This window comes from Lepus europaeus, chromosome 2 (genome assembly GCF_033115175.1).
Source record: "Lepus europaeus isolate LE1 chromosome 2, mLepTim1.pri, whole genome shotgun sequence".
Taxonomy (NCBI): domain Eukaryota; kingdom Metazoa; phylum Chordata; class Mammalia; order Lagomorpha; family Leporidae; genus Lepus; species Lepus europaeus.
Window position 1 is genome coordinate 56,046,530 of NC_084828.1, and position 27,941 is coordinate 56,074,470.

The 27,941-nt window shown below is 37.3% G+C and overlaps 1 protein-coding gene and 1 pseudogene across 7 annotated transcripts in view; one reads left to right on the plus strand and one right to left on the minus strand.

The window, feature by feature from the left end:
* Window positions 1–27,941, minus strand: part of SENP7 (SUMO specific peptidase 7) — a 206,426-nt gene that overhangs the window by 33,550 nt on the left and 144,935 nt on the right. For 6 of the 7 annotated variants that reach the window (XM_062207205.1, XM_062207250.1, XM_062207242.1 and 3 more), the window contains 4 exons: window positions 22,166–22,350; window positions 19,914–20,253; window positions 17,565–17,722; window positions 12,886–13,032 (listed from right to left, as the gene is read on the minus strand). In XM_062207205.1, the coding sequence (XP_062063189.1) occupies window positions 12,886–13,032; window positions 17,565–17,722; window positions 19,914–20,253; window positions 22,166–22,350 (830 nt within the window). The remainder of the gene's footprint in view (window positions 1–12,885; window positions 13,033–17,564; window positions 17,723–19,913; window positions 20,254–22,165; window positions 22,351–27,941) is intronic. The other variant, XM_062207216.1, reaches the window with a different exon arrangement.
* On the plus strand, window positions 18,959–19,349 carry LOC133747918 (large ribosomal subunit protein eL31-like; annotated as a pseudogene).

The window sequence follows — 27,941 nt, forward strand, 5'->3', positions numbered from 1 at the left end:
GAATCAACGGTATAACTAGTACTCAAACAGTATTTTATACTTTGTGTTTCTGTGTTGGTGCAAACTGTTGAAATGTTTACTTAGTATATACTAAATTGATCTTCTATGTATTAAGAGAATTGAAAATGAATCTTGATGTGAATGGGATGGGAGAGGGAGTGGGAGATGGGATGGTTGTGGGTAGGAGGGAGGTTATGGGGGGGAAAAGCCACTATAATACAAACGTTGTACTTTGGAAATTTATATTTATTAAATAAAAGTTAAAAAAAAAGAAAAAAGAAACCTACCTTACACTTTACACAGAAATCCACCCGAAATTGATTATAGACCTAAATCTACAACCTGATACTATCAACTTATTGGAGAACATTGGAGAAACCCTGCAAGACATTTGCATAGGCAAAGAATTCTTGTAGAAGACCCCAGAGGCACAGGCAATTATAGCCAAAATTGACATGGGATTAAATCAAATTGAGAAACTTCTGTACTGCAAAAGAAACACTCAGCAAAGTTAAGAGGCAATGGACAAAATGGAAGAAATTATTTACAAACAATACAACTGATAAAGGATCAATAACCAGAATATATAGTGATCAAGAAACTCAACAACAACAAAACAATCAAGTTAAATAATAGGCAAAGGACTTAAGCAGACATTTTTCAAAAGAGGGAATCCAAAGGTCCAACAGACACATGAAAAAATGCTCAGGATCACTAGCCATCAGGGAAATGCAAATCAAAACCACAATGAGGTTTCATCTTACCCCCATTTGACTGGCTTTCATAAAGAAATCAAAAAACAATAAATGCTGGCAAGGATGTGGGGAATCCACTGTTGGTGGGAATATAAACTGGTGCAGCTACTGTGGAAGATAGTATGAAAATACCTCAGAAATCTCAATATATACCTACCATATGACTCAGCCATCCCACTCCTAGGAATTAACACAAGGGACATGAAATCAGTATATGAAAGAGTTATCTGTATCCCCATATTAACTGAGTTCAATTCACAATAGCTGAGATATGGAATCAACCAAAATGCCTGTCAACTGAACACTGGATAAAGAAATTATGGGATATATATATAGAGTTAACAGTAATACTTGTTCTCAAAGATTTAGTTTGTTTTAGTGTATTAAGTGGAGGATATTCTTATGTCTCTTAAGTTTTAGTTATGCCTAACTGTCTAACTTCATTGCTTGTTTACTTGGGTGCTTCCTTAATTAATGATTAAATTTGTTGTCAAGGTCTTACTTTCTTTTAATGTATTAAGTGGAATCCTTAAGTGGATTATTATTAAGTGGATATTCTTATGTCTCAGAAGTTGAAGTTATGTCTAAGTGCTCCCAAAAGATGTTATCATTCTTGGATGCTTCTTTAAAGTTCATTAAGTTTCTAAAAAAAAAAAAGAAAGAAAGAAAGAAAGAAAGAGAGAGAGAAAGAAAGAAAGAAGTAAAATAACTTTGAGATGCAATGACTTTGAATAGCCCTTGTCTGGACTGTCGAGGAATAGTTTTGTTTTTTGTTTTCTGTGCAAATTGTTGGAACTCTTAGTATAGAATTGGACATCTGTATATAGAGTTAATTGACAATATGTCTTAGTAGAGAGTTGGAGTGTGGGTGGGAGGGTGGGTATGCTGGGTATGCTATATTCCTAATGTTGTACTTGAGAAATGCATGAAATCTGTATTTCTCAAATAAAAGGTTTCTTTGGAAAAAAATTTTGAAAAATTCTCAATATGCTCATTTGTAAAAACATTTAAGACTAATATAGTTTTTAAAAACATTTCCTTGGGGCCAGCACTGTGGCACAGCAGGTTAATGCCCTGGCCTGAAGCGCTGGCATCCCATATGGGTGCCGGTTCAAGTCCAGGCTGCTCCTCTTCCAATCCAGCTCTCTGCTATGGCCTGGGGAAGCAGTAGAAGATGGCCCAAGTGCTTGGGCCCTTGTACCCAAATGGGAGACTGGGAAGAAGCTCTTGGCTCCTGGCTTCAGATCGGCGCAGCTCCAGCCGTTGCTCCTAATTGGGGAGTGAACCATCAGATGGAAGACCTCTCTCTTTCTGCCTCTCCTCTCTCTGCATAACTCTTTCAAATAAATAAATAAATCTTTAAAAAAATTTTCCTTAAAATTTAAAGACAAGAAAAAATAAGACAAAAGTCCAAAAGAAACTGCCAAGAGGCATCATAAAGTAGCAGCCATTCTGGTAAACATACCACAAAGCAGAGTTTGATTCTTGGCTTTGCTGACTCAGAAGCTGGTGATTATTCTCTTGGCGGGGAGGGGGGGTGAATGCACACCAGCCAAAACACAAGAGACTAATTCATAAGCCAAAATGCCAAGGTACTAAATTATTTATAATGACACATAAACACTACAGAAAGATTTAACTTGTGTCCCACCTGGTATGAACATTCTGTTTTTGTAGACAACTACAACTATAGTCCTAAAGTACTTTTACCTCATCAAAACAGAACTAGAAAAATCCACTGTTTATTGTGAAAACACCATAAAAGTCTAATAATTCCAACTTCACAACAGTGAAGAACTTGTCAAAATAGCATAAATTAAGTCCTATGCCAAACACTTTCTCCCTTGGATGACTTTTAGAAGGACACCACCAACTGTTTCATCCTTAATATTCACCTTTCTTTGTTCCATGTTACAAATTCCCTTCTGTCTAAGATTTGAGCTCTTTCTGTTCATTCTGTCCCACGAATCTTGTTTTCTCTACATATCTTCTAAATACCTTTTGCATGCTTCTCACCTCTCTAATTGTTGTTTTTATAATGAACTCTCAAGACTTGGAGTACCTGGCTAAATTTTACAGGTACCTTCTGAAGTAGGCTTGTGCTTTGAAGTTTGTTTTTCCATTGATTCTAAGTGATTTTGTACTTAGATGTTTATTCTTTGGTTAAGTTTCTCTTTTCATCAATACATTTATTATTAAATTGTTGACTATATCAGGGGACTAATCTTTCAGCACAAAAAACTAACATGGTCTCAGTACATGACTTTCATATAGTAGTAAACAATGTTCAGTAAAACCACAGGTTTATTTTTGGCTCCCTTTAGTTTTCCAATTTAAGAATAAATTCAAGTTGTACTTTCACAGATATAAAGCTAATTTTACAAAGAGTAAGTCAGCCACTTAAGCAACACATGAGAACATATTGGCAAAAAGCTGACCATGGAGTTCAAATTTTTCCTCTATTATTTCTACCACTAACACAAATAATAAATAGGTAAACTCTCTCAGCTTTAATAAGATCCCAAATAAAGGAGAGCTATTATCAAGACACTATCATCTGATAAGAATGTTATCTAGGCCGGTGCTGTGGCTCAACAGGCTAATCCTCTGCCTTGCGGCGCCGGCACACCGGGTTCTAGTCCCAGTCGGGGCGCCGGATTCTGTCCTGGTTGCCCCTCTTCCAGGCCAGCTCTCTGCTATGGCCCGGGAGTGCTGTGGAGGATGGCCCAAGTGCTTGGGCCCTGCACCCCATGGGAGACCAGGAGAAGCACCTGGATCCTGCCTTTGGAACAGCGCGATGCGCCGGCCGCAGCGCACCAGCCGCGGCGGCCACTGGAGGGTGAACCAACGGCAAAGGAAGACCTTTCTCTCTGTCTCTCTCTCTCTCTCTCACTGTCCACTCTGCCTGTCAAAAATTAAAAAAAAAAAAAAAAAAAGGCGAAGCCAAGACGGCGGATAGTGAGGACGTGTGCCGATAGTCTGGAAAATAAAGTTTCATAAAAGTGGAATTACTGTAGCCTCAGGAAAAGATTCAAGAAAAAAACTGCAGAGGAAACGCTTCTGGATCTAGTGGATGTGACACAGAGGACCTACAAGGAGCCCACCGCGTGGAAACCCAACCGCGGGAGCCGAGCCGCAGAATCTCCTCAGCGCGGGAACGAACCGGAGGTAAGACAAAAGCCTCAGAAATGCGAGACATTAGTGGGGAAAGGCAGAGGCCCCTCCCTCCACTTGAGCAAAACAAAGAGCAGGCACCATTTTACAAATGTAAAGCCCCAATGAGTACACAAACTCAGTAACTTTGCATCTAAGGTGAAACTTGAGAACACATTGAGGGCTGTATAAACTCTTTGTGTGGTCCCAGGGGTAGTTCAAATGAATACTCACAGAGGCCAGATTTCAACTACCCTCAATACCACTCAGCCATTCGGAATTACTTCCCAACTGAGTCAAAAAAAAAAAAAAAGGAGAGAGAGAGAGAGATCCAGCAAGGAGCAAGGTGAGTCACTTTTTGCACAGCCTTAAACCTGAAGAATCAAGCAGAGCTCTCTGGCCACACCCATCACAGCCTCTAAGGATCCATCAAAGCAGACAGCCCACTTAGAGGCATAGTATAACGAGAAAAAATCACCACAGCAAAAAAAAAAAAACATAAATTATCTCCAACATGCCAAACAACAAATGTAGAAGCCGAGGTAACAAGAGCAAGGAAGACGCTATGATGCCTCCAAATGAACAAGACACCCCAATCCAAGATTATGAAGATGAAGAGATAGAGGAAATGCAAGAAGCAGATCTCAAAAAACTGATAAGAACATTAAGAAGTTCTCAAAAAAAAATTCTTGCACTACAGAAATCCTTAATGGACAAGATAGAAAATCTCTCTCGTGAAAATGAAATATTAAGGAGGAATCAAAATGAAATGAAACAACTAGTAGAACATGAAACTGTGATAGTGAACAGAAACCATAATGAAATGAAGAACTCAATAGATCAAATGACAAACACATTAGAAAGCCTTAACAACAGAATGGGTGAAGCAGAAGAGAGAATATTGGAATTAGAAGACAGAGAACAGGAAAGGAAACAGTCAAATCAAAGAAAAGAAGAAGAAATCAGCAATCTAAAAAATACTGTCAGGAATCTACAGGATACTATTAAAAAAACCAACATTCGGGTTCTAGGAGTTCCTGAAGGCATGGAGAGGGAGAAAGGATTAGAAGGCCTTTTTAGTGAGATACTAGCAGAAAATTTCCCAGGTTTGGAGAAGGACAGAGAAATGCTACTAAAGGAAGCTCATAGAACCCCTAATAAACATGACCAAAAGAGATCCTCACCACGACACGTCGTAATCAAACTCAACACAGTGAAACATAAAGAAAAGATCCTAAAATGTGCAAGAGAGAAACGCCAGATTACTCTCAGAGGATCTCCAATTAGACTCACAGCTGACTTCTCTTCAGAAACCCTACAAGCTAGGAGAGAATGGCGAGATATAGCCCAGGTACTAAGAGAGAAAAACTGCCAGCCCAGAATATTATATCCTGCAAAGCTCTCATTTGTGAATGAAGGTGAAATAAAGACCTTTCACAGCAAACAGAAATTGAAAGAATTTGTCGCCACTCGTCCAGCCCTGCAAAAGATGCTTAAAGATGTGTTACATACAGAAACACAGAAACACGGTCACCAATATGAAAGAAGGTAAAGGAAGGAAACCTCACAGCAAAAGATCACAGGAATCTCAAACCATATATTAGAAAATATCTTTGGCAAATGGCAGGGCAAAGTTATTCCTTCTCAATAGTCACATTGAATGTTAATGGCTTGAACTGTCCTGTTAAAAGACACCGATTGGCTGATTGGGTTAAGGAACAAAACCCATCTTTTTGCTGCTTACAAGAAACTCATCTTTCCAACAATGATCCATACAGGCTGAAAGTGAAAGGCTGGAAAAAGATATACCACGCCAACAGAAATGAAAAAAGAGCAGGCGTAGCCTTCTTAATATCGGACAACATAAACTTTACCACAAAAACTGTTAGGTGAGACAAAGAGGGGCACTATTTAATGATTAAAGGATCCATTCAACAGGAAGATATAACGATTATCAATGTATATGCACCTAATTACAGGGCACCAGCTTATTTAAAAGACTTGTTGAGGGACTTAAAGGGGGACTTAGACACCAATACAATAGTACTGGGGGACTTCAATACTCCACTCTCAGAGATAGACAGATCAACAGGACAGAAGATCAACAAGCAGACAGTAGATTTAAATGACACTATAGCCCAAATGGATCTAACAGATATCTACAGAATATTTCATCCTACATCTAAAGACTTTACATTCTTCTCAGCAGTACATGGAACCTACTCTAGGATTGACCAAATACTAGGCCATAAAGCAAGTCTCAGCAAATTCAAAAGAATTAGAATCATACCATGCAGCTTCTCAGACCACAAAGGAATGAAATTGGAAATTAGCAACTCAGGAATCCCTAGAGCACATGCAAACACATGGAGATTGAACAACATGCTCCTGAATGAACAATGGGTCATAGAAGAAATTAAAAGAGAAATCAAAATTTTCTGGAAGTAAATGAGGATAACAGCACAACATACCAAAACCTATGGGATACAACAAAAGCAGTGTTAAGAGCAAAGTTTATTTCAATAGGTGCCTACATCAAGAAATTGGAAAGGCACCAAATGACCTTCAAGACACCTCAAGGATCTAGAACATCCGCAGCAAACCAAACCCAAACCCAGTAGGAGAAGAAAAATAATTAAAATCAAAGAAGAAATCAACAGGGTTGAATCAAAAAAAAAATTACAAAAAATCAGCCAAATGAGGAGCTGGTTTTTTGAAAAAATAAACAAAATTGACACCCCATTGGCCCAACTAACTAAAAAAAGAAGAGAAAAGACCCAAATCAATAGGATCAGAGATGAAAAGGGAAACATAACAACAGACACCACAGAAATAAAAAGAATCATCAGAAATTACTACAAGGACTTGTATGTCAGCAAACAGGGAAATCTATCAGAAATGGACAGATTCTTGGACACATGCAACCTACCTAAATTGAGCCAGGAAGACATAGAAAACCTAAACAGACCAATAACTGACACAGAAATTGAAACAGTAAAAAGGCCCTCCCAACAAAGAAAAGCCCAGGGCCAGATGGATTCACTGATGAGTTCTACCAGACATTTAGAGAAGAACTATCTCCAATTCTTCTCAAACTATTCAGAACAATCGAAAAAGAGGGAATCCTCCCAAATTCTTTCTATGAAGCCACCATCACCTTAATTCCTAAGCCAGAAAAAGATGCAACATTGAAAGAGAATTACAGACCAATATCCCTGATGAACATAGATGCAAAAATACTCAATAAAATTCTGGGCAATAGAATGCAACAACACATCAGAAAGATCATCCACCCAGACCAAGTAGGATTTATCCCTGGATGCAGGGATGGTTCAACATACGCAAAACAATCAATGTAATACACTACATTAACAGACTGCAGAAGAAAAACCATATGATTCTCTCAATAGATGCAGAGAGAGCATTTGATAAAATACAACACCCTTTCATGATGAAAACTCTAAGCAAACTGGGTATGGAAGGAACATTCCTCAATACAATCAAAGCAATATATGAAAAACCCACGGCCAACATCCTATTAAATGGGCAAAAGTTGGAAGCATTTCCGCTGAGATCTGGTACCAGACAGGGATGCCCACTCTCACCACTGCTAGTCAATATAGTACTGGAAGTTTTGGCCAGAGGTATTAGGCAGGAAAAAGAAATTAAAGGGATACAAATTGGGAAGGAAGAACTCAAACTATCCCTCTTTGCAGATGATATGATTCTTTATTCAGGGGACCCAAAGAACTCTACTAAGAGACTACTGGAACTCATCGAAGAGTTTGGCAAAGTAGCAGGATATAAAATCAATGCACAAAAATCAACAGCCTTTGTATACACAGGCAATGCCACAGCTGAGGAAGAACTTCTAAGATCAATCCCATTCACAATAGCTACAAAAACAATCAGATACCTTGGAATAAACTTAACCAAAGACGTTAAAGATCTCTACAATGAAAACTACAAAACCTTAAAGAAAGAAATAGAAGAGGACACCAAAAAATGGAGAAATCTTCCATGCTCATGGATTGGAAGAATCAATATCATCAAAATTTCTATTCTCCCAAAAGCAATTTATACATTCAATGCAATACCCATCAAGATACCAAAGACCTTCTTCTCAGATCTGGAAAAAATGATGCTGAAATTCATATGGAGACACAGAAGACCTCGAATAGCCAAAGCAATCCTGTACAACAAAAACAAAGCCGGAGGCATCACAATACCAGATTTCAGGACATACTACAGGGCAGTTGTAATCAAAACAGCATGGTACTGGTACAGAAACAGATGGATAGACCAATGGAACAGAATAGAAACGCCAGAAATCAATCCAAACATCTACAGCCAACTTATATTTGACCAAAGATCCCAATCCAATCCCTGGAATAAGGACAGTCTATTCAATAAATGGTGCTGGGAAAATTGGATTTCCACGTGCAGAAGCTTGAAGCAAGACCCATACCTATCACATTACACAAAAATCCACTCAACATGGATTAAAGACTTAAATCTACGACCTGAAACCATCAAATTATTAGAGAGCATTGGAGAAACCCTGCAAGATATAGGCACAGGCAAAGACTTCTTGGAAAATACTCCACCAGCACAGGCAGTCAAAACCAAAATTAACATTTGGGATTGCATCAAATTGAGAAGTTTCTGTACTTCAAAAGAAACAGTCAGGAAAGTGAAGAGGCAACCAACAGAATGGGAAAAAATATTTGCAAACTATACTACAGATAAAGGGTTGATAACCAGAATCTACAAAGAAATCAAGAAAATCCACAACAACAAAACAAACAATCCACTTAAGAGATGGGCTAAGGACCTCAATAGACATTTTTCAAAAGAGGAAATCCAAATGGCCAACAGACACATGAAAAAATGCTCAGGATCACTAGCAATCAGAGAAATGCAAATCAAAACCACAATGAGGTTTCACCTCACCCCGGTTAGAATGGCTCACATTCAGAAATCTACCAACAGCAGATGCTGGAGAGGATGTGGGGAAAAAGGGACACTGACCCACTGTTGGTGGGAATGCAAACTGGTTAAGCCACTATGGAATTCTGTCTGGAGATTCCTCAGAAACCTGAACATAACCCTACCATACAACCCAGCCATCCCACTCCTTGGAATTTACCCAAAGGAAATTAATTTGGCTAATAAAAAAGCCATCTGCACATTAATGTTTATTGCAGCTCAATTCACAATAGCTAAGACCTGGAACCAACCCAAATGCCCATCAACAGTAGACTGGATAAAGAAATTATGGGACATGTACTCCATAGAATACTATACAGCAGTAAGAAACAACGAAACCCGGTCATTTGCAACAAGATGGAGCAATCTGGAAAACATCATGCTGAGTGAATTAAGCCAGTCCCAAAGAGACAAATATCAATTGTTTTCCCTGATCGGTGACAATTGAGCACCAAAGGGGAAACCTGTTAAGTGAAATGGACACTATAAGAAACAATGACCTGATCAGCTCTTGTCCTGACTCTAGATGTACAATGTAATACTTTATCCTTTTTAGTATTTGTTGTTGTTGTTGTTGTTCTAGTACTAGTGGTTGAACTCTGTAATTAACACACAATTATTCTTAGGTGTTTAAATTTTAACTGAAAAGTGATCCCTGTTAAATTTAAGAGTGGAAAAAGAGAGGGAGGAGATGTACAATTTGGAACATGCTCAATCGGACTGGCCGCAAATGGTGGAGTTAGAAATGTGCCAGGGGATTCCAACACAATCCCATCAAGGTGGCATGTACCAATGCCATCTCACTAGTCCAAGTGATCAATTTCAGCTCACAATTGATGGCTCTGATAGGTCTAAGAGTCAAAGGGATCACACAAACAAGACAAGTGTCTGCTAATACTAACTGATAGAATCAAAAAGGAAGAGAATGATCCAACATGGGAAGCGGGATACACAGCAGACTCATAGAATGGCAGATGTCCTAAACAACACTCTGGCCTCAGAATCAGCCCTTAAGGCATTCGGATCTGGCTGAAGAGCCCATGAGAGTATTGTAGGCATGGAAAGCCAAAATACCATGGAAAAGAAAAAAAAGACCTAAATGAAAGATCTCTGTGAGTGAGATCCCAGTGGAAAGAACAGGGCCATCAAAGAAGGAGGTACCTTTCTCCGAAGGGAGGAGAGAACTTCCACTTTGACTATGACCCTATCGGAATAAGATCAAAGTCAGCGAACTCTAAAGGCTTCCATAGCCCTGACAACTCATGACTCGAGCCTAGGGAGATTACTGACGCCATGAACAGGAGTGTCGAATTGTTAAGTCAGCAACAGGAGTCACTGTGTACTTACACCCCATGTGGGATCTGTCCTTAATGTGTTGTCTAATGTGAAGTGATGCTATAACTAGTACTGAAACAGTATTTTTACACTTTGTGTTTCTGTGTGGGTACAAACTGATGAGATCTTTACTAATTATATACTGAATTGATCTTCTGTATATAAAGATAATTGGAAATAAAAAAAAAAACAACCTGGTGTTAAATTGGAAATGGCATAGAAAATTAATTAATTTTAAAAAAATATTATGTAGGATCTCTGTCTTTAATGTGCTGTACACTCTTATTTAATGTAATACTCTTATTTAAGTACTCCAACGGTAGTTTTTTCACTTTGTGTTGCTATATGGAGCAAACTGTTGAAATCTTTACCTAATATATACTAAACTGATCTTCTGTATATAAAGAGAATTGAAAATGAATCTTGATGTGAATGGAAGGGGAGAGGGAGCGGGAAAGCGGAGGGTTGTGGGCGGGAGGGAAGTTATGGGAGGGGGGAAGCCATTGCAACCCATAAGCTGTACTTTGGAAATTTATATTCATTAAATAAAAGTTTAATAAAAAAATTAAAAAAAGAAGAAGAAGAAGAAGAATGTTATCTAGCTTAATCAAACACTTTTACTTTCATTTCACTGTTATATAAATCTAGTATATGCTGTCCCTTCCAAATTCCTTCTGGCAGTTTCATTAGGTGTTTAACCTTATAAAATATATCTTAGTAAATGAAGACAACTAGCTTTCCACAGTTCATATAGTCATTATCACTACATTATGAAGTAGAAGTGCTATATCTATGTTTCCATCCTCTTCTTTCTACACTGTTCTTTCACTTTCCCTATGTCAAGCATCTTTGTCCTATCAAAACTTTCTACCAGGTAAGGATCTGATACTCATTTACATCTGTGAATTATGACTAAGCCATCCATTACTACCTTCCTGGAGAGAGAGGGGGAGGGAGTCTATCTCAACAAAAATTAAACCCTTGATTAAGAAAGTGAGAAAAATGTTTTTATAGCAGTAAAGTAAATGAAGCTCTCTGAAACCATACCAAATCCTTTTAAACTTAAGAATATCATGTTCTTCACATTGTTCTTTCCTCATTTGTAGTTTTGTTTGGTTTTCTTTTATGCCTATAGCAAGTACACCGGGCTGTGTAATACATAAACACATTAATTAGCAAAAATCTGTTTGTTGAATTATTTATGTTGGATTTTTCTCCCTTGGCTAACCAATTGATGTCATCAGTGAGTATTTAGGTTATTCAACTTTTGCTATAAAAAGAACTCAACAGAAATAACTGGCTATACCTGAATTAATTTTTTTAAATAGGGAAGAAAATTTGAAAAATGAATATAATTACTTAAAAAAAATTGTAAAACCACTTTAAAGCTTGCCAAAATCAGTAATATATGAAAATCAGTGGCCAGGGAATATTAATTTTAAACCAAATTATTCTTGAGTTTTCAAGGAAAGTAATTTGACTAGGTCACCATTTTTATTTTCCAGAATTTGGCAGATCTGCACATAATCTTTACTATATTGGAATTAGACTTATCCTCTTGAAAGGACACTAAGTCAATATCTATGTCATATCTTACTTCATATCTTACTGCCTTCTCCATGAAAGCTTCCCTGATTCCTCCAGACATTTATAGGTACAAATTCCCATGTGCAGTTTTCTTGTACATATTTCCATAGTACATTTTCTCATAATGTAAATTAATTATCAATTTATATCCTTGTCTCTTCCACTAAGCTATAAGTTCCTTATAAGTAAAAACCATGTCTTAACCATTTTTATATTCTCCACCTTATTCTTAACAGTGAGATATTAATAAAATATCTAGAAAAAGACCTTACAATCTCATGCTGACAATTCAGTACCTTTAAAAGTATCAAGTTAAGTTTGAGCCATTTATGAAAAATATGAAAGGAAAAAAAAGGATGGCTCTTCACCATAAGATTGAAAGTTAATGGGGAGGTCCAGGCAAGAATATAAGTAATTATGAAAACAGAATAAATCATATATCAGATGTACAAATGAAGTGCTATAAGCACACAGTATAGAGAGAAGCTAGCTCAGACTGGGAAAGAGGGATCAAGGAAGGTTTCCAGGAAGAGGCAAATAGGTCTTTAAAAAATGATGAGAGTTTTAACAGGAAGAAATGGTAAGAAAATACAAAGAACTGATTAAAATCCAGTTTGGCACTCAAATACAGTATGTGAAGAGGAATATTGAAAAAAAGTGGAAAAACAGATTAGAATCAGTTCTTAGACATGACAAATTAAGGAATTTGGAGAAATCAATTTACAAATATTTGAATGAAAAAAATGAGATTTCTTCTTGGTGCTCCAAACTATTTCCTAAAAATCACTGAATTTATTACTAAAAAAAGCTTAGAGCCCCCAAAATACCAACACAATAAATGTCTTTTCCACACATGATTTTCATTAGAGTAATCAGATATGAAATGAGATTTTGGAGAACACAATTAGAGACAATTTTCAGAGTAAGTAATTTCAACATATCCAAAATGTCCCATATAAAATGACTCTTCATTCTGTCTTCATTTGCACCAAAAGCATGTTTCAAAAATCTGAAAATGTCTCCTCCAAGACCCAAAACCATAGAAAAATTAACAAAATATACTTACTGTAACACAACCTTTAGCAGCTCCTTTTATTTTACCAATATAAACAGAAGTAAATATAAAATCCAGTTGTAGAGTCATCTTATTACTAGGCATAATACAGGAAATGTTTTCCATGACAGGATTGTATGAACATAATTCAGATGATGTCTAAAAGGGAATAAATTATAAAATGCATATAACCCTGTATATTTTATAAATGTGGAAATGTTTTTCAAAGTCTCTTTATATTACCATCAGTGACTTTATAAAGGATTCTATACTGTTCTTACCATGTAGAAATAGCTACTTGCACTTCTTACATTTCTTTTTCTGAAAAAATAGACATAATTACTTTAAAGCTCAAATCCAAATTTAATTCCACGGATCTAAGCTACTCTGATTCAAAGCCATGGTTTCCTATTCAATATTCCCTAATAAGCATTATTTACTTCTAAATCAACAAAAATACTTTAGTGTATTTTTTTAACTTTTATTTAATAAATATAAATTTCCAAAGTACAGCTTATGGATTACAATGGCTCCCACCCACCATAACTTCCCTCCTACCCACAACCCTCACATCTCCCATTCCCTCTCCCATTCCATTCACATCAAGATTCATTTTCAATTATCTTTATATACAGAAGAACAGTTTGGTATATATTAAGTAAAGATTTCATCAGTTTGCACCCACACAGAAACACAAAGTATAAAATACTGTTTCAGTACTAGTTATAGCATTACTTCACATTGGACAACACATTAAGGACAGATCTCACATGAGACGTAAGTACACAGTGACTCCTGTTGTTGATTATCAATTTTACACTCTTGTTTATGGCGAGAGTAATCTTCCTAGGCTCTAGTCATGAGTTGCCAAGGCTATGGAAGCCTTTTGAGTTCGCCGACTCTGATCATATTTCGACAGGGTCATAGTCAAAGTGGAAGTTCTCTCCTCCCTTCAGAGAAAGGTACCTCCTTCTTTGATGGCCCTGTTCTTTCCACTGGGATTTCACTCAGAGAGATCTTTCATTTAGGTCATTTTTTTGTTTTGCCAGAGTGTCTTGGCTTTCCATGCCTAAAATACTCTCATGGGCTCTTCAGCCAGAGCCGAATGCCTTAAGGGCTGATTCTGAGGCCAGAGTGCTGTTTAGGACATCTGCCATTCTAGGAGTCTGCTGTGTATCCCGCTTCCCATGATGGATCATTCTCTCCTTTTTTTTTATTCTACCGGTTAGTATTTTCAGACACTAGTCTTGTTTGTGTGATCCCTTTGACTCTTAGTCCTATCATTAAGATCAATTATGAACAGAACAAAAATACTTTAGTTTAAAATGAGTTTTTATGTCTTTTAATCTCTACTACCACCTTATTGTAAGTTTTTTTCTTTCCCATTCCATAAATAAAGCAAAGAGATATTTGGATTTGTTAAATGACTTGCTCAAGGTTATGCATTTCCTAAGAAGCAAAACTAAGAGTCTAACCCGAGTATCTATTTCCAGGTCAAATGTTACTAGAAATACACAAAATTCCTTACATTAACCAAGATAATGATATGGCTTTTGCAATTTTAATGAGCAATGAAGGGAATTAAGTGCCTAATAACCAACTTTTATGTTGAATCTATATGCTTCATAGCAGACATTTTATTTAAAGACAGATAAGAAGAAATGGCCCAAAAAATCGTATCACTCTCACAGAAACAGCTACACAACTCTTCTTTCAAACTGTAATGCAACCGGACAATATTAGCAGTAGCTGCATCCCACAGTCTCTTCTGATTTTTATACTGCTTTCAGATTTTTTGCCTAGCCTCTCCATATTTTTCTTCTTTAACCCTACTATCAATCACAAATGACCACTAAAGCAATATTATGCATTTATACTCACTCCTATCTCTAACAATTTTGATTAATTCTTATCTAAAACATATATGATGCTCATTAATTCTAATCCATTCTAAGATGTCATTTAGCTTAACAGAATTTCTTTATCATTCTCTTATTTCTTACTATACATTGTAACTCCCTAAATTAAAAAATGAATGAATTCAACTGCAGGTGATTTCAATCAGCCAAATAATTGTATTCTTGTTTTTAGTGATAAAATAAGAAGTTGGTATAGAATAATTTCTTATTGGACCTCACATTTTCATAAAAGACTGCCTTCTAAAAATAAGCAATCCATGTTTCTCGTAACTTCATTTGAAACTGGAAACAAGGGAGTGTGTGGAGACGTGATATTCTGTCTTATATGCCTTGGTAGGTCTCTACAGTCTTTAAGTATTTACTTCTAGGTTGTTATCACAAATTCTATAAATGCTATAAGAGAAGCATTTTCTTAAAAAAAAAAAGATTTATTTGAAAAGTAGAGTTACAAAGAGAGAAGGGGAGACACACACACACACACCCAGAGAGAGAGAGAGAGAGAGAGAGAATATCTTCCATTCACTGGTTCACTCCCCAAATGGCCATAATGGACAGGGCAGGGCCAGGCCAAAACAAGAAGCCTGGAACTCCACCCGAGTCTCACACAAGGGTGGGAAGGGCCCAAGCACTTGGGCCATCTGCTGCTCTCCCAGGAGAGTAGGGAGCTAAATGGGAAGCAGAGGAGCTGGCCCTCAAACCAGCACTCTGATATGGGATTCCAGTATTGCAAGGGGCAGCTACACCCACAACACTACAACATCGGCCCTGAGAAATTATTTTCTTATAATCATTTCATATTGCCATGTCAGTTTATATGATATCAAGATAACTAAACAATCTACAAATTTAAACTCATTATCAACAACACTTCTAATTATAAATATACCTAAGTGATCAAGTAAACTACTAACCCAAACTGACAAGAATAGTTACATTTCAGCGAAAATTCAGAATTTAATTGCTGAGGTGGTTTCAGTGTAGAGTACCAAATACAAAAGAAATGCCCATGAAACAATAAACATACCACCAAACTGTTTTCATAAATCTCACCAAATGCTTCCATCACAGCCTACAAAATAACAGTCTGCCATTGTTAAAAACAAACCAACAGATGTTCTCCATTATTTCGCACTACTAATCACTTATAATCATTTCCTAAAAATAGGATAATCAGAGGCTGATAACACTTAAATGATTTGAACCTTCCTCTTTAAAGGGTTATGTTAAAAATATGATTATTGTTTACTGATATTAAACTTAACATACTTCCATTTATTAATTTCAGTAATAAAGAAAAGACAAAGGATTTACCAGCTTGATAGGTTTCTGATGCTATTATAAATGTGTTCACACAAGGATACTTCAAAAAGTTCAGGGAAGTTGGAATTAAAAGATGCTTATTTTGAAGCAAAATAATTTTGAAATCCATGCATAGTTCTTTCATAATACACATTTTCCATTAACTTTTTGATGATCATCTTCATATGTTATTTCATTTAATACTCAAAATAATCCTTGGGGGAGGTGCTATTATCCTCATGCAACATATGAGGAAAGTCAGGCTTAAAGAAGTCGTGACTCGTCCAAATGACAGCCAGGATTTAACATAGGTCTGTGTATCTCCAAAAGCCATGTTCTTTCTTCCATATCCTACCATCTTAAAGTACATGGGGAGAAAGAATAATTCCAAGTAGCAATGGTACTCACAAGACCAGAAAACATAAATACCAGAAACTGTGTATATAAAATATTCTGGCAGAACAGTTAATTGCCCATTAAGAATCATTGGGGGGGGGGGGGAGATTCAAGACATAAAATATTTAAGCTGAAAAAATAGAAATGATGGGGCCAGTGCTGTGGCTTAGTGGGTAAAGCCATCTGCCATGAGTGCTAGTTTGAGTTCCAGCTGCCAGCTGCTCCACTCCCAATCCAACTTCCTGCTAATGCACCTGGGAAAGCAGCAGAGGATGGCCCAAGTGCTTGGGCCCCTACATCCAGGTAGGAGACCCAAAATTGAGCTCTTGGCTCCTAGCTTTGGATCGGCCCAGCTCCAGCCATTAATGGCCATTTGGGGAGTGAACCAGTGGATGTAAGATCTCTCTCTCGGGCCAGCGCCGTGGCTTAACAGGCCAATCCTCCGCTTTGCGGCGCCGGCACATCAGGTTCTAGTCCCGGTTGGGGCGCCGGATTCTATCCCGGTTGCCCCTCTTCCAGGCCAGCTCTCTGCTATGGCCCAGGAAGGCAGGGGAGGATAGCCCAAGTCCTTGGGCCCTGCACTCGCATGGGAGACCAGGAGAAGCACCTGGCTCCTGGCTTCGGATCAGTGAGATGCACCGGCCACAGCGGCCATTGGAGGGTGAACCAACAGCAAAAAGGAAGACCTTTCTCTCTGTCTCTCTCTCACTATCCACTCTGCCTGTCAAAAAATAAATTAATTAAAAAAATATTTTAAAAAAAAAAAAAGATCTCTCTCTCTCCCTCTCCCTCTCCCTCTGCCTCTCTCTCCCTCCCTCTCTGTAACTCTGACTTTCAAATAAATAACCTTTTAAAATATATACATATAAACGACTAGGGAAAAATGATATAAGCTTTTCACTTCAAAATAAAAAAATTACATACTTCACTCAAGCTAACAAGAAAATTGTCTCAAAATTCAATATAAGAAAATACATAATTTGTATTACAATATTTTGCTTCATTAAGCAATTAACAAGTCATCTTACAAATAACATATATTTCACTGTAATATGTGAGAAGGAAGAAATAAATTACCTGTACAGATTCACATGTAACCAATGGTAGTTCTGATAATGTTGACTCAGACCTGCTCTCACTTTCATTAGTGATCCCATGGTCTTGTCTAGGTTGTAATTTAAGAACTTCAGAACTCTTGTGTTCAATGGGTCCTTCTTCATCACTGGAAACAACAACTGAAATGGAAAAATGTACATTAAATATGTCACAACCATCATATATCAAAAAGGGAAGCTTCTAGTTAATTTAATATATCCTTAAGAATCCCATTAAGCTTAATCATTTAAATATATTCAGCTTTAAAACTGGCTTCTTGGGGCCAGCGCTGTGGCGTAGCAGGTAAAGCAGCCACCTGCAGTGCTGGCATCCCACATGGGTGCCGTTCAAGTCCCAGCTGCTCCATGTCCAATCTAGCTCTGCTATGGCTTGGGAAACCAGTGGAAGATGGCCCGAGTCCTTGTGCCCCTGCACCCGCGTGGGAGAGCTGAAAGAAGCTCCTGGCTCCTGGCTTCAGATTGGTGCAGCTCCAGCCATTGCAGCCAATTGGGGAGTGAACCAACAAATGAATGACCTCTCTCTCTCTCTCTCTCTCTCTCTCTCTGTCTCTGTCTCTCCTTCTCTCTCTGTGTAACTCTGACTTTCAAATAAATAAATCTTAAAAAAAAAAAAAGAAAAAAGTGGGGGCCAGCGCCATGGCGCACTAGGTTATTCCTCCGCCTGTGGACCCAGCATCCCATATAGACACTGGGTTCTAGTCCCGGTTGTTACTCTTCCAGTCCAGCTCTCTGCTGTGGCCTAGGAAGGAGGATGGTCTGAGTCCTTGGGCCCCTGCACCCGCATGGGAGACCAGGAAGAGACTCCTGGCTCCTGGCTTTGGATCGGCGTAGCTCCGGCCGTAGTGGCCATTTCTCTCTGTCTGTCTCTCTCACTGTCTGTAACTCTACCTGTCAAATAAATAAATAAAATTTATTTAAAAAAAAAACTACCTAAAAAAAATTACCTAATTTATAATAGCCCTATACAATGCTTTATATCACTGCTATTATCAACAGTTACCTGTAACCTTACCTTCTCGAGGATAAACATCTTTAAAAATGATTAAAGCCATGAGGAGATCTTAGAACAAGTTTCAACAGCATATTGTGCCATCACCCTAAATTGCCCTTTAAACCCTATTAATTAGCTGGCTTTTGGACAAACAAATGGATGATCATGGGGAAATGTGGGAGAGTATTCACTGCATTTCCTTTAGCATGTTTTCCCTATGACCTCACCAGCTACCCAAAAGGTTATTAAATCAAAATTAATGAGAATTAGCTGGTACTCAAACTCTCTGTATGTCACCTTCATCAATCAAATGACAGTAATAATCATCCTTGGAGAACCTTTTTTAAAAACTATTAGCTGCTCTTCCTTTCCAACTTGGGCCCTACAAGATGGCTCTCACAAAGAAGGGTGGCAAGAAGAAGGGCCATACTGCCATCAGTGAAGTCATGACCCAACATCAACATTCACAAATGCATCCATGGAGTGAGCTTCAAGAAGCATGCCCCTCTGGCACTCAAAAAGATCCAGAAGTTTGCCATGAAAGAGATGGGGAGTCCAGATGTGCACACTGATACCAGGCTCAACAAAGCCATCTGGGCCAAAGGAATAAGGAACATCTCATACCACAGCTGTGTGAGATTGTCCAAAAAATGTAATGAGGATGAAGATTCACCAAACAAGCTCTACACTTTGATTACTTATGGACTTGTCACCACTTTTAAAAATCTATAGACAGTCAATGTGGATGAGAACTGATTAAAATGTAAAACATTTCTTCCTGTTTTGATTTTCCTTTTCTAGTTGCTATTTAATGCGTGTTTCGTGTTCAAAAGTAGTACCTGATTTCTGAGATCATTTGGAAAATTTCCTAAACAAGGATCCCTGTGTTCCCCTCCCCAAACCCTACAGCTTGATTATTTGTAGAGGGAGTGTCTAGCAGGTTTGAGATGGAAAGAATGATGCTGGTGCTTTTATTTGTGTGGTTTAATTAATTCTAAGATAAATTTTTTCCAGAAGACATAGATTTCACTTGCCATAGGCCTGTTTTCACATTTTAATAACCAAATGTATAATTGATTAAAAAAAAACCTACTGAGTTAGATTATGTGTACTAACCTAAAAATAATCATATCTGCTTCCAAATACCGAAACTGGTATTCCAAGAGTCACAAAGAAATTTCCAAACCCTCAAGACTTTTTTTTCCCCAATATTTTACACAGTGATGTTATAACCACTTATTGCTTTAGCAAAATTGTTTGGGGAAAAATTTAAGTAAAGCAGAGAACATCAAGTGTTTCTATAACCCTCCTATTACTTACTTGGTTCAGCAGAAATCAATGATTGGTTCCCTTCATGGTGTCCACTTGGAACAGAATTTTCTATTGTATTCAATTCATTCTCAATCTTTTCAATCAGGGAAGAAATACCCACAGAATCACTGGAAATAGAGTTCTCTAAAGATTCAGAGGTTGAACAGGCAGAGGCAGTTTTGGGAACAGTACTCAAAGCCAATTCCTGACTATTAAATGCAGACAGTTTAGTAAAATCATTTTCAATAGATTCAGGGGAAACTTCTTCAAGTAGTTTTCTGTCCTGATGATAGTTTTCACTTGACTTGTCAAACTCCGCAGATACTGTTGAGTCATTTTCTGGTTCTTTCTGAACATAGATAAGTGCATACAAAATTTTAGCATTTTTCAAATTTGCTTAAAAGACTTTTATAAGGTTTAAACTCCTAACAAATAATATAAAAGCAAAAATATTATGTCATTTCTATAACTGCATGGATAGAAAACTACATAAAGATATGGGTTTAATCTGTCTCATCTGAAGCCTAAACAACTGTTTAATGGATAATATTGGAAGATGCTCATCTTTATAAGTGATTCACATGGTCTCCCATGACCTAAGTCAATTTTAGAATGAAATTATCTTTTAAATATTAAATATTTTTATCTTGCAAAAGTAATAAGGTGATGTAATCAACCACTATAGTAACAATAGGAAACAGATTAAAATGTAACAGGATAATATTAACAATTATGAATATCAAACATTATCTTCAGTATCTCCAGCACTATGCAAATCATGTTTACATTTATAATTTAAAGGTATTACAAGGTGCCTTATTTTGTGAATAAAAAGAATCACAAAACTGTCTTCCCATGACCTCATTCTATTGTTCATTCTATAAAAAGTCTTTGAAATAGGAAATATATGTATTAAGAACAGCACTTTAATTATAACACATTCTCTAAATTCTAGATAAATAGAAGCATAATTAATTCAGTAAGCACATTGCCACCAACAAAAGCAATGTGATAATTTTACAAAGCAAGTGAAAAAAATAAGAAGCTGGACTGCATAAATAGGATTTGGTTAAAAGTTATTGGCTCTAAGCTGAAAAGCCCTTCACTCAGCCCAACTTCCAAAGTGACCACTGCAGCTGAGGGGATGGTCAAGTAGGGTCAGCAACATTGCAGGCAGAACTGTAAATTTCTTGTTAGAGATGCCCCCTGCCTTTACCTGGCCAGCTCTCCTCCCAGGCCAGCCAAGTAATGAAAGTCAACAGAGTGCCTTCCCCTAGGAGGTTCACACCTCCCTTAGGATATACCCCATGTGAAGAGATAGATAGGTCTGGGCCTCTGAATTTACAAGGCCTAAAGCCCACCAGAGTATTATCAAGCCCCTTCTATCAGGTTCTATTTGCCTCTCAATCAGAAAACTTAATTGTAGCTTAGACAGCACCTTTCTTAGCTCCTCTAATAATGACTCTGTCCTTTGTTCTAGGCCCTGTCTAGTGCACTTGGGCCTCATTCCTTTGTAATCATCACCTCTACTCTACCACCAATGGCTCTACTCCCAACCTGTGTGTACTGATGGTCCTCTTCCCCACTTAATGCTGTATAATTGTTCAAACCTGGTAAATGCCACTCTTAGGATCATTGGTTACTATCCTCACTCTGTCTTTTATGACCTTGTCTAAATATGATCAGAGTCGGCGAACTTGGAAGGCTTCCATAGCCTTGGCAACTCATGACGACAGCCTAGGATGGTTACTGGCGCCATAAACTAGAGTGTCAATTTGTTGGGTCAACAACAGGAGCCACTGTGCACTTGCTCCTCAGGTGGGATCTCTGTCCTTAATGTGCTGTACATTGTGATTTAATGCTGTAACTAGTACTCAAACAGTATGTTTCACTTTGTGTTTCTATGTGGGTGCAAACTGTTGAAATCTTTATACTAAATTGATCCTCTGTAAAAAAAAAAAAAAAGTAGCAAAAAGAAAAGTCTAAAATATGTACACCAAACTATTAAGGAAAGAGTAGATTCAGAGAAGGAACAACTTTAAATTTTACCAATTCATAATATTAGATACTAGTTCTTATAACTCTTATTGTTGTCAGGAGTTACATTTAAGTATGTTATAAATATACATCTAGAAGAAAACCAAAAAAGAAAGACATCTAATAAAAGCTCAAAGCTAAGAGGAACATTATTCGTCCACAGTGAACTCATTTTTAACACAGCACAAAATTACTTCCTGTGACATCTAAATACTTCTACTTACTGTTTGTTCTGCTGACTTATCCATAGAAGAAACAGAATTATGAGCATCAGGTAAATGACTTCTAAGCCTTTTCTTTGTCTTCCTGGAAATCAGAGTGGGTTCCATTTTTGAATCAGAATATGTAACATCCTTGTTTCTGCTCCCCTCTTCAAGACAATCACAACCTCTAATTGCACTGTTAAGGTCTTAAAAAACAAAAGAGGCATAAATATGGCCAAAAAGTTCAGGAAGAATCCCTTTTAGAGGTACTCAAAGAAACATTGTCAAAATTGCTATACTACTTCCAAAGTTCCTTAAAACAGAAGTCCACTGTTAAATTCTTATGCTGACACTGGATGAACATGTAGGAATATCATTTATTAATGCCTATATACACAAGTAAGTGGTGAAGGAAACACATAGTGTATTCTTTTTAAGAGAAACCAAAGAGCAACCAAGCCATGTGGTTCCATTTGCTGTGAATGCTTTGACTGTATGACCAAAACAAACAAAAACAATTAATAAAATCTGGAAAAAACATGTCTTAAAAAAAGTCTTGATTTATTGTAATTTTTGTGAACCAGTTGTCTCTTAAAATGTTACACACATACACATACTTTTAAATGGAAAGGGATTATAATTATAAAGTGTTGTGTGTTCTTTTAAAAGGAGTCAAAATATCTTTTCGAAGCAGTTGACTATGATATGAAATCAATTATAGAACTATCAATCCAATTGAAAGTTTGTTTCATATTTTTAATAACCAAGACTGCCATTTAAAGACTCCAATAAATCCACCATTCTACAGACAAGGAAATGCTTCCTTTCTTCAGTCAACAAAGTATCATTTTGAATACTATGCCAATCTGTTCTAAAGATACTTAGCATTTCAGTTCTCAAATATATGTGCTATATAAAAAAATGCCTTGCAAAAAGTTCTACCTAGGTAATTCAAAGTTATCTTGAATTATTTGGCTTTCTAAATCTATTATGCAAGTAGCAGCTCAAAGCTTATCAAAAAAGCTAATCACAAAGCAGTTTCCTTGCATTCACAACTATTATAATTTGTCTAATACTGATTGACATTTTCTCTCCATTCAGTGAAAGTTCTTCAACACTACACACATTCTCTTAAAGTATTCCTGTTGTTACTCTAACTGCTTTGACTCATAATAACTGTTAGGATACCATGTCTATATTTTAGCTTAAAAGGAAGGCATTGAAACAGACTTGAAGTCAAAATCTCTGACAGCCAAATCTCTTTTAAGTTCCAAAAAAATTATTATACTTTCCCTAAGGAGCGAAAAAAGATTCTCCCCAAATCATCCACACAGTATTTAGAAAAACATATGAAATTTTATTTTTAATACAATAAACTGTTAAATTATTTAAATATGGGGAATGGCTTGTGGAGCAGGTGGTTAAGCCACAGTTTGAGACACCAGCATCTCACATCTGAGCTCCAGTTCAAATCCCTGCCACTCTGCTTCCAATCCAGCTCTCTGCTAATGCACCTGGGAAAGTAGTGGATGATGGTCCAATTACTTGGGCCCCTGCCAATCACATGAGAGACACAGGTGGAGTTTCTGATTCCTGACTTCAGCCTGAACCAGCCCTGGCCATTGTTGTGATTTGGGGAAAATAGAAAAGATCTCTGCCTCTCTCATTCTGCCTTTCTGTTAAGCTTGTGATTATAAAATAAAGTGAAAGTATGTCATTGCAAAAATTAAAAGAAAAAATAAGAAAGGAAGGAGGGAAGGAGGAGGGTGGCCAGGAGGGAGAGTAGGATAGGAAGGATCACTATGCTCTTAAGCCTGTATATATAAAACACATTATATTTGTTCATCTTATAAAAAAATTTTTTTTTCTTTTTTTTTATTAAACTTTTATTTAATGAATATAAATTTCCAAAGTATAGCTTATGGGTTACAATGGCTTCCCCCCTCCCATAACTTCCCTCCCGCCCGCAACCCTCCCCTTTCCCGCTCCCTTTCCCCTTCCATTCATGTAAAGATTCATTTTCAATTCTCTTTGTATACAGAAGATCAGTTTAGTATATATTAGGTAAGGATTTCAACATTTTTCCCATATAGCAACATAAAGTGAAAAAACTACCATTGGATTACTAATTATAGCATTAAATAGCAATGTACAGCACATTAAAGACAGAGATCCTACATAATTTTTTTTTCAAATTAATTAATTTTCTATGCCATTTCCATTTTAACACCAGGTTGTTTTTTTTCATTTCCAATTCTCTTTATATACAGAAGATCACTTCAGTATGTAATTAGTAAAGACCTCATCAGTTTGTGCCCACACAGAAACGCAAAGTATAAAAATACTGTTTCAGTACTAGTTATAGCATCACTTCGCTTTAGACGACACATTAGGGACAGATCCCACATGGGGTGTAAGTACACAGTGACTCCTGTTGCTGATTTAACAATTTGACACTCCTGTTCATGGCGTCAGTAATCTCCCTAGGCTCTAGTCATGAGTTGCCAGGGCTATGGAAGCCTTTAGAGTTCGCTGACTTTGATCTTATTCCGATAGGGTTATAGTCAAAGTGGAAGTTCTCTCCTCCCTTCGGAGAAGGGTACCTCCTTCTTTGATGGCCCCATTCTTTCCACTGGGAGAGTGAGATCCCAGTGGAAAAGACCTTATAAAAAAAATTTTAAAAACTAAAATTAAATGTAATACATTTCCATTAAAGATGGACAAATAAAAATAGCTAAGACCTGGAATCAACCTAAACGCCCATCAACAGTAGACTGGATAAAGAAATTATGGGATATATACTCTACAGAATACTATACAGCAGTTAAAAAAAAATGAAATCCGGTCATTTGCAACAAAATGGAGGAATCTGGAACACATCATGCTGAGTGAAATAAGCCAGTCTCAAAGGGACAAATATCATATGTTCTCCCTGATAGGTAACAACTAACCAAACACCAAAAAGGAAACCTGTTGAAGTGAAATGGACACTATGAGAAACAGTGACTTGACCAGCCCTTGTCCTGAATGTTGATGTACAACTTAATACTTTATCCCTTTTAGTATTTTTGTTGTTCTACTTAATACTATTAGTTGAACTCTGTAATTAACACACAATTATTCTTAGGTGTTTAAATTTAACTGAAAAGTGATCTCTGTTAAATTTAAGAGTGGGAATAAGAGAGGGAGAAGATGTACAATTTGGGACAAGCTCAAGCTGACTTGCCCCAAATGCTAGAGTTAGAAACGTGCCTGGGGATTCCAACTTAATCCCATCAAGGTGGCATGTACCAATGCCATCTCACTGGTGCAAGTGAACAATTTCAGTTCACAATTGATCATACTGATAGGGATAAGAGTCAAAGGGATCACATAAACAAGACAAGTGTCTGCTAACACTAACTGATAGAATCAAAAAGGAGAGAACAATCCAACATGGGAAGCGGGATACACAGCAGACTCATAGAAAGGCAGATGTCCTAAATAGTACTCTGGCCTCAGAATCAGCCCTTAAGGCATTCAGCTATGGCTGAAGAGCCCATGAGAGTATTTTAGGCATGGAAAGTCAAGACACTCTGGAAAAAAAAAATCCTAAATGAAAGATCTCTGTGAGTGAGATCCCAGTGGAAAGAACAGGCCATCAAAGAAGGAGGTACCTTTCTCTGAAGGGAGGAGAGAAATTCCATTTTGACTAAGATCAGAATTGGCGAACAAAAAGGCAATTCATGACTAGAGCCTAGGGAGATTACTGATGCCATAAACAAGAGTGTCAAATTGTTAAGTCAACAACAGGAGTCACTATGCACCTACTCATCATGTAGGATCTCTGTCCTTAATGTGTTGCTCAATGTGAAGTAATGCTATAACTAGTACTGAAACTCTATTTTATACTTTATGTTCTGTGTGGGTGCAAACTGATGAAATCTTTACTTAATATATACTAAATTGATCTTCTGTATATAAAGATAATTGAAAATGAATCCTGATGTGAATGGAATGGGAAAGGGAGCAGGAGATGGGAGGGTTGCGGGTGGGAGGGAAATTATGGAGAGGAAAAGCCACTTAATCCATAAGCTGTACTTTGGAAATTTATATTTATTAAATAAAAGTGGAAAATAAAATAAAATAAAATAAATCTTTTTTAAAAAGTCATTACATCTTGAAGCTAATTTCACATTTTTTTGAGAATGTTAATTGACCTTAAAGAAGTACCCAAGAATGATACATCTTTTGCAAGTACTTTGACATAACTTCAACTATGAGACATAAGAATATCCTCCACTTAATATATTAAGAGAAAGTACATCCTTTTTTTTTAGTTTTTATTTTTGACAGGCAGAGTGGACAGTGAGAGAAGGAGACAGAGAGAAAGGTCTTCCTTTGCCATTGGTTCACCCTCCAATGGCCATCAAGGCCAGTGTGCTGCGACCAGCGCATCGCGCTGATCCGAAAGCAGGAGCCAGGTGCTTCTCCTGGTCTCCCATGGGGTGCAGGGCCCAAGCACTTGGGCCATCCTCCACTGCACTCCTGGGCCATAGCAGAGAGCTGGCCTGGAAGAGGGGCAGCCAGAACAGAATCTGCTGCCCCGACCGGGACTAGAACCCAGTGTGCCAGCGCCGCAAGGTGGAGGATTAGCCTATTGAGCCGCGGTGCCGGCAGAAAGTACATCCTTGAGAATGAGTTTTATCATTAATTAAGGAAGCACCCAAAAAAACAAGCAATGGACTGGGACACTTACGCAAAACTAAAACTTAAAAGGCCTAAGAATATCCTCCACTTAATACACTGAAACAAAATAAATCTTTGAGCACAAGTTTTACTGTTAACTCTCATAATACAACTTTGAGGACAGAGGTCCTCCATGAGAAGTTAGTATACAGTGACTCCTTTCAGAACTAATGTCCTCAAGAATCCTTGACCTGATTGTCGAGAGACAGTTAACTATTATTACTTTTTACTGTGCATATCTTTTTTATTTTGTTTTGTTTTGTTTTTTAACTTTTATTTAATGAATATAAATTTCCAGTGTACAGCTTATGGATTACAATGGCTTCCCCCTCCCATAACTTCCCTCCCACCCGCAACCCTCCCCTCTCCCGCTCCCTCTCCCCTTCCATTTGCATCAAGATTCATTTTCAATTCTCTTTATATACAGAAGATCAATTTAGTATAAAGATTTCAACAGTTTGCACCCACATAGAAACACAAAGTGAAACATACTGTTAGAGTACTAGTTATAGCATTAAATCAAAATGTACAGCACATTAAGGACAGAGATCCCACATGAGGAGCAAGTGCACAGTGGCTCCTGTTGTTGACCCAACAAATTGACACTCTAGTTTATGGTGCCAGTAACCACCCTAGGCTCTTGTCATGAGTTGCCAAGGCTATGGAAGCCTTCCAAGTTTGCCGACTCTGATCATATTTAGACAAGGTCATAAAAGACAGAGTGAGGATAGTAACCAATGATCCTAAGAGTGGCATTTACCAGGTTTGAACAATTATACAGCATTAAGTGGGGAAGAGGACCATCAGTACACACAGGTTGGGAGTATTTTGTTTTTTTTTTTCTTTTTCCTCTGTTTTCTTTCTCTCTCTCTCTCTCTCTCTCTCTCTCATCTACCTCACACTATAGGCTGAACTCTCTATGTAAAATAGAGTTAATTACATGTATTTTAAAGCAATTGGAAAAAGATACCAGTTAAAAAAAAGGGAGGGAACAACAAAAAAAAAAAAAAAGGAGGGAATAAGAGATGGAGGAGGTAGTCTAAAACTGTAAAACAGTATAGTTATGCAT